Raw genomic sequence first — 8,213 nt, 5'->3', positions numbered from 1 at the left:
TGAATTGGATAGTGTTTTGAATAAAATTTTATAAAGAAATTATATTCGTATGATTGCGGAAGTTTTACTTAAATTTGAGGTATATTTCACATATAATTTTATTCCCGCCTTAGGCATTAGGTTACCTATGATTATATTAAAACATTTTTCCGTTTTGTTTTGCTATAGGGCATTTATTATCAACTAGAATATGATTCGTAATACAAAACCACACGTTACAAACATAAAAATTGATTTTTGACGGATTTTCATATCCGTTTGACTAGATTCTATGCCTGTAGCGCTCAAATAACTGACTTTGGAAGTTGAAAGTAGAAACACATAATACAGTTTCATATAGTTTTATTGGGATATATCTTCAAATATTTCATATACATCTATAGTAATAATACATTCAATGTATCTATGTAACTCAAAGATATTTAAATTCTGTTTTTGGACACTTCTTTATATCATTTGAACACCAATAATTACTATAGTTGTAGTACTAAATTTAAAAAAAGATTAGTCACAATTATGACGCTGAATATTAAGAGTACTGTTACAAAATATAAGGAGGCGAGAGGACATTCTACTCATTATCATTTATCAAAATTCATCTGTGATTTCCAAAATTTCTGGCTACTGAGTTACATAGAAATTTTCAGGGAAATACAACTGCGGGCATCAGCAGTTCAGATTACCTTTTGTTAGTTTTGATAGTTTCTTTTCATGTCATCATTAAGGGCCTGTAATTCCAAAAGACCAGAATTGGCTGGATTATAGGGTTTTTTGTAGAACAAAACAATCTTTAACAATAACATTAATAGCACTAATAACAGATAAAAACAAATATTATAAACACACATCTCATATAAAATCAACAGAAGAATAACATCTTAATTTATCTCACAACTAAAAATTCATTACTATTATGCCATTTCAGTAAATTTTCCAGTTAAATTCTCAAATTGTAAAATACAGTTCCATTATCAAGAACCTTAAAATTAAAATTTAATGCATTTTTTGCCATGTTGATGGTAATCTTTGGTTGTACTCAGTGAACTTTGAAAGTCTGGTAACCTTGTCATATTTCATTAATATTACAGCTGATAATCCTGGAGAGATCATTGCCAAGAGGTTGATCAAGGACAACTGGTCTTCATGAACCCAAGTTGTTATCCTTGTAAAAAATGATTGCTTCCTTCTTTCTGAATATTTAAACAATTACAGATGAACCAGTCATCAGATTCTCATTCTCAAAGTGACACAGGGGACTTTTACCCCTTTATGATATATTTCAAAATGCTTCAAATTGGGAACACAATCCAGAAGAACATGATTTTTAACAAATTTTGATATCTTGAAATATCACAGGTACCAACTCTGAAGGAATGTTGTCAACTCAATTTTAAAGTCACTGATCACATGTTTCATCATCATTATTCTCATCTTGATCTCCTACCAATGTGGAGGCATCATCATCATCATCATCTTCTTCTACATCAATGCAAGCATTATACATCTTAAACATATTGACCATTTTATTTTGTAAACTCTGTGATTCACCTACATTTTGAGCATCAAATTCCAATATGGCTTTTAATTTGTGCTCATCTGAACCAACATTTGAATTTTCAGATTCAGATATCGTACATTTTCTATCAAATAAGTTCAAAAGGGCGAGTTTATTGGGATCACTAGCAGGTTCAGACTCTTTTTCAAATTCCTTTGGTTGTTCTTGTTGAGCAAGTTTCAATTCTTTATCATAATTTTCAATAGCAGCCATCTTAGCTGGATCAGACACATATTCTTTAAAGGGTTCTTCTGTTTTGGACTCAGTTTGAATCTGTTTTTTAAGATCTTCTATGCTTGTGTGAGGGCCGTCACCAGACTGTTGCTGATCATACATCATCTGTAATCTGTAAGGTATAGATTCGAGAGGCGGGGTTCCAGGAGAGGCGTTTTCTTTTAATACACTATCTTTGGAAACAGAGGCCATGTTGCCTGCCATGTTGCCATCATGTCCACTAACAACTGAAGTATGAGAGAGGTGGTCATAACCTAGAGAACTAGTTGTTGAAGCTGAAAAGACAATACTTGTAAAGTTAAGTGGAAGTAAAAAAAATGCACACTATACTCACAAATACACGTTTGACGTTATCAAAATTGTTTTCATAGACCTGAAATTTTTTTTTCAGCACAGTTTTTCAATTGTACAAACATCTTTGAATTTACAACATGTGGAGGTAAAAATATTGGACATAGTTCAATTGAAAGATTTGAGGTTCACAAAAATATTCTAAAAACTTACAGTAAACATCCATAAATTTCTTCTGATTTTTTTCCAAGTTTTCTGCCACCTATAGGATATAAAAATATTTATGCAAACTATACATAACTTATTCGAAATGCTATCCAATTACAGATACCAAATCTTCTAAACGATAAATATGTTGAGTCTATAACCGTGTTTCCACTAAGCTAGCTTAGGGCAAGTTTTACTGCCAAACGGGTTTAACTAGTTCCGGAACGATTTTCACCTCAATCACAAAGTCGCAAATTGTTGACAACTTGTGATGTACAAGACTACTATTTAGACCAGTAAGAAATGCAATGGACCAGAAAGACCAGTACGCCCCTTATTGCAGTTTATAGCGTAGAGCCAGCTTTACTGCCAAACGGGTTGCATTTACACTGAGTTTAACTGGTTCCGTAACGATTTTCACCTCAATCACAAAGTCGCACATTGTTGACAACTCGTGATGTACAAGTCTACCATTTAGACCAGTAAGAAATGCAATAGACCAGAAAGACCAGTGCGCCCCTTATTGCAGTTTATAGCTTTGGAATCAGAAAATATTTTCAATGAATAGTTAACTGGATATCTGCAAATAAAATTCATCTATAAACCAATAGTACCTCAGTTAATATAGTTAATAATAATTTGGGAGGTCTTCACCTCACCAAAACACATGTGGATTCTCCTAAATAGATGCTGACGAAAGATTTTTACAAAAGAATTACCTTATCAGTGTCTGGACGTTTTTTCTTGATTTGTGATATACAACTGACTGCCAATTTTAAAATATCAAATATTAAGTCTGTTGGTGGTGGACCTGCTTTATGATCATGGAATTTATCTACCCACTCATCTTGTCCTAATGGTTCTATAACATCAAAAAAATAATCAGCCTGAAAATAGAAGAATTAAAGAATTAATGATTGATTTTTCTTCAATATAACACCTTGCTGGTCCATTATCTTGTTATGATAAACCAGTATCTATTATTTATTTCATTCATTAAACAAGAACAACAAGATGCACACCCATTCTTAAATTTCAATTCACATAACTATTAGCAGTATTACAAATAGGTTCACTTTCTTATATTTTTAGTATGAATTGAAATTATATCAAAATGAGAAAAATAAATTCTGAAATCTTGACTTACTAGAAATTTACTGGAGGTTCTATTTTCATCACAAGCCGGCTGTCCAGATAAGGTCTCTAATATAACCTATAATTAAATAATAGTTTCATTCACAATAATATAAGCAATAAGGAAAGAAAAGCTTTCTAATACTATCAAATCACTGCAATGAACAGAACTTGAAGAAGCCAAAAAGAAAAGCAATGGACAAAGTACACTAGAACCTCTCCTCATATCATATCATTATCACCAGTGAAGCCCATGATCTCAAAGATTCAAAATTTATAATTTCTGCACCTCATTAAAGAAGTGACATCTCTTCTTTAGTTAAATGAAATGTATTTTGAAATCCAGAAAATAGTATTTCTAAAGAATGTTAAAAGTACAGATAGAATCACTTACCACCCCAAAAGCATAAATATCTGTTTTTATGGACATATTTTCATTTCCTCTGAGTAATTCTGGTGAGAGATAAGCTTTGGTACCATATAATTTGGATTTAGCATCTTTTTTGGTGATATGAGTTAGTTTACCAGTAATAGCTCCACTGTTAACATGCTGTGCCTGCCCTAAGTCTCCTATTTTAGCTTCATGGTATTTGTCTAGCAGAATATTGGCACTGTAATATAAACATAATACAATATAAATATCAGTGAATTAACTCTCTTTGCTGATTATATCCATGTATTTAATTTAATGTTAATGTTGATATCTCACTCTTGTATCTAAAGCCATTCAGGTACACTTTCATAGAATATTAAGTAAATGTACATAATGCATTCTTCTTTCAAACATTTAACATTTATGGGCTCCATTGGATAATTTTGCAAAACAATTAGATGAGACAAAATGAAAATTTGAATATTGCAATGATATTTAAGGGTATTTGTGAAGAATTGACAAATTAAGAATATATTTTTGAATTATCCAATGAGAATTCAGATTTGATGTTTAAATATTTTTTGTTCGTGGCATGTTCATCAGAACATTTGGAGATTTGGATTTCAATTATTAGGAATTGAAGCATTTGAGCAAATTAGTTGAGCTTCATAACACAAGCGTTTTTTTCTAAGAGTTAGGTTTGGGTGAAATTCTGTCATATCAAACATTACAACAGTCTATTGGGGGACTATAAATAAATCCTACCTCTTAATATCACCATGTATCAGTGGTACATTTCCCATATAATGTAAATACCTTAAACCACAAACAGCACCACATAATATACGTAATCTTTGTTCCCAATTTAATGCTAAACGACCATTCTGAAGTTAAAGATAAAAATGCTAGAAGACTAGAATGCTTAATTTTAATCAGCCACTGTTGAATCCTTGACTTGATACAATAAAAAAGTAGGCTGTTCATAAACTGAGCACATAAAAGTTTGTAATTATTTGGCAGAAAAATACAAACAAAAACTTGTAGCATGTATAGTGACATGAACCAAAATGAAATACAATAGTGAGCAGGCTTCCAAATAGTTAATAATATATACTCATACTACTGTCAGTACAATAATTTACTTCCCAAACAACATTTGAAGCCAGCAATAATTATAGAGAACCACAGTAAAATAAAACAGCTTCTATCTACCTTCATTTGTATACAATCTTCTAATGAACCATTAACCATGTGTTGATAAACTAAACATAATGATGGACCATCTACAGCGTATCCATATAATGTTACTATATTTTCATGCCGATATCTGAAAATACAAATAATATCACAGTGTCATTTTTATTCTTGTGTATAGGTATCAAGTTTTAGACTGTTCAAGGGGTTGGTGTGTTCATAAATTCATAAAAACAGGAATTGTGAAAAAATCATTTTTCCCAGTGTTTAACAATATATGGGTTTTTGCTGATAACATATGAAATCAATTTTGACTTTCTGTATATATCAGTAGAGGGAGTAGCCTAATCTTCAATATAATTATGTAAATATACAATGTAAATTGGTTGAACATTACCAATTCAAAATATTCACTTACTTCAATAATAAAGATAATTCACTACATAATTTTCTTCTTTTTTCTTCATTATTGGATAAAATATCACTGGTAGCCTGTAATAATAGTCAATCATTTTACCCCTTATAGAACTTGTTTTCCAGTTCTCTCCCTTACTGAAAAAAACTACAGAGCTTGAGTCACTGCCTTTTAAGTGATAGACTGCTGCCCCATAGTTATTTTCTAATGCACCTTTGTTATTTCTTGCTGACCACATAGAGATTCCCTATGGCCAATGGTCAAGCTGCTACTGCCCCTTAGACAACTTATTACATAGATCAATCTGTTATTGCCACTTGGTCAACTTAGTACACCTCTCAATCCAATCAACCTGTTACTGCCCACTTTGTTAACCTACAAGCACACTGTGGCATTCTGTAGTGCAATTATTTCTTAACTTAACTTTTCCCATTTCTTTATATCTTCTTATCTGATATCAAATTTGTTTTGGACTATATATTTCATGAAATACATTTAACAAGCAATTTTACTTACAGCATCTAACTTTTTGATAGCACATTTGCATTCTCTCAGACAGCTGAAATATACTTTGCCAAAAGCTCCTTCACCGAGTAAATTTTGCTCATTAAAATTATCAGTTGACTTTTTTAACTCTTCGAATTTAAAGACAGGAGATCCCATTAAGGCAACAGCTACACTCATATTACTATTAGTCAGCAAAGACTGAAGATCTTCAGATTGGGAGGAAGAGTTGTTAGTTAATGAAGAAGATTTACTGCTGGATAAATCTGCACTAAAACTTGAACTAGTAGTGGACTCAAAACTTTCTTCCGATTCCTGTGGTTTATGATGTGCCGTCTGCTCCTGTCCAGGAATAACTTTATCATCATATTGCTTATCTTTATCAATACTGCATAAACTTGTTGGATTTTTCTTTCTGCCAAAATTTTGTGAATTTGGCTGGTTGAAATTAACTTCATTCTCTAACAAAGCTACTTTATCCGATTTGATCTTCTGCTTTTGAGAGGGTGATGGGAGATCTGAAAAGATTGCATGTTATATTTGTATATTTTATGTGTTTAATATCACTTTTAAACACCTTCATTCTCTGTGAAAAATCACAAATTTTGTAAACCATAGTAGGATGTGAAAAACCTTGCAGAAAACAGGCATAAAAAAATTGTAATGAATAATTTTATATAGTTTAATAAAGAAATAAACACAAGATGCTCACCTGATGTTTTAAGACTAGGCATGATATCAATACTGTTATTATAACTATTGTGACTATTTTCTTGTTCTTCTATAGCACCAACACTAACAACTGTAAAATATGGATGGTGAAGATAAAAATAATTGAAATGATATGGAGTTAACATCCAACATTTCTGCTCCAAATTTCACCACAAAGCAGTAGCATTCTGGCCCTAGACTATGTATTTTTTTCAAACTGGCATACCAGTTCCTCAAACATGATATAAAGATGTTATGTTGTCTGGGTTATTGCCTGGAGTTGAGTCAGGTCTATATTTTGGTAGTTGTTAAGAATTTTCAACATGACAAAGCCAAATTTGTGGTAACTTTTTTGTTTTTCTATGAAAAGCTGGGCCAAAAACTCCATCTTAGAAGACAATACCAGAAAATCTACAATGAGGGAAGGGAAAACCATTCTCTTCTTTGTACAATTCTGTAAGTATTATCTTAGCAAGAATGTTGATTACTTACGGTGATTTTCTAAAATCTGTAATTCTCGTATCCTGTTAATTTTCTTCAGTTTGTAATATAATTCTTTCACAGTTGTATTTCGACTTCCCCAATCCCATAATAAGGCTTTTGCTGGACTTCCATGATGTCTCTGATATTCTAATTCAAATAATTTTATCTTATCAAATGAATACCCTGCCTCAGAAGCTAAAATGTCAAACATAACAAAACATATTGACAATAGCCCTTTACAAAGATTTTCCTTACAACAGAATTTTGATAAAGGTATGGGTTTGTCATCTGTTTGACCAACCATACCTTAGTCTCAGAAACAGGAATTCAGTAAAAAGATATTCAGTAATAGTATTCATAACTTACTGAAGAAATTTGAGCCTTCAAATGTATGTGTGGCCAGAACTATCTGTGTTTCAAAGTTAAAAAAAAAAAGACATATATTCTCAGTAATGTTTGTCTACAGTTTCTTATTCTTACATGGCCAAATAAAACAGTCAATAAGATCCTGTGTCAGTAAGTGTCACTCATTTAACTAAAGTCGTAAAAAATACTGATGGGAGTTCATTTGGCCTTCTGAGTTACAGATTTTAGGATAGTCCAAATATTATGTAAGAATAATCTTATTCGGAGCTACACAGAATATATTCAAAAATTACCTAGACATTCCCATGCTTTATCGGAATCCAATGACACTATTATCGACCTCGTCACACTGTAAGGAAGTTCGCTAATATAGGTATCAAAATGAGTTCCTTGATATATCTGCGCCATGATGATTATCAAACACAGAACAAGGAAGTGAAGGAAGATAAACAATTTTCGAATATCAAGTCGTAAATTTGAGTCTAATATTTTATTGGCATGTCTGGATAATATAGTCAGTATGCTTTTCATTGGTTGATTTAAATAGATTATTTAGAAGGGAAATTCCTCGAAAATCTATGACGTATTTATATCCTGTTGTAAGCTCCAGACCACAACTCTTTTTTTATCTGTCTACTTAAAGATTGGTTTCCTTTTTTTAGTGTCAAATTAAGCAAACTATTTGATTATAGTTATTACGCTATTAACGCTATTAGCGATTGGCTTAGCTAAAAAAAATTCCCATG

General features: G+C 31.7%; 1 protein-coding gene across 1 annotated transcript; it reads right to left on the bottom strand.

The window, feature by feature from the left end:
- Window positions 1-1,396: 1,396 nt before the first annotated feature.
- On the bottom strand, window positions 1,397-7,926 carry LOTGIDRAFT_228846 (hypothetical protein; the record flags this gene model as incomplete). The annotated part of the gene is made up of 12 exons (XM_009059866.1): window positions 7,761-7,926; window positions 7,111-7,296; window positions 6,620-6,709; window positions 5,920-6,425; window positions 5,407-5,480; window positions 5,007-5,121; window positions 4,560-4,678; window positions 3,816-4,032; window positions 3,435-3,500; window positions 3,007-3,174; window positions 2,294-2,342; window positions 1,397-2,064 (listed from the first exon to the last, which is right to left on the bottom strand). Exons 1-12 carry the CDS (start codon window positions 7,873-7,875, stop codon window positions 1,397-1,399), a joined length of 2,373 nt encoding a protein of 790 aa, XP_009058114.1. The 5' UTR covers window positions 7,876-7,926.
- Window positions 7,927-8,213: the final 287 nt, after the last annotated feature.

This window comes from Lottia gigantea, assembly GCF_000327385.1.
Source record: "Lottia gigantea unplaced genomic scaffold LOTGIsca_4, whole genome shotgun sequence".
Taxonomy (NCBI): Eukaryota; Metazoa; Mollusca; class Gastropoda; family Lottiidae; genus Lottia; species Lottia gigantea.
This window is presented reverse-complemented; position numbering and strand designations above follow the sequence as displayed.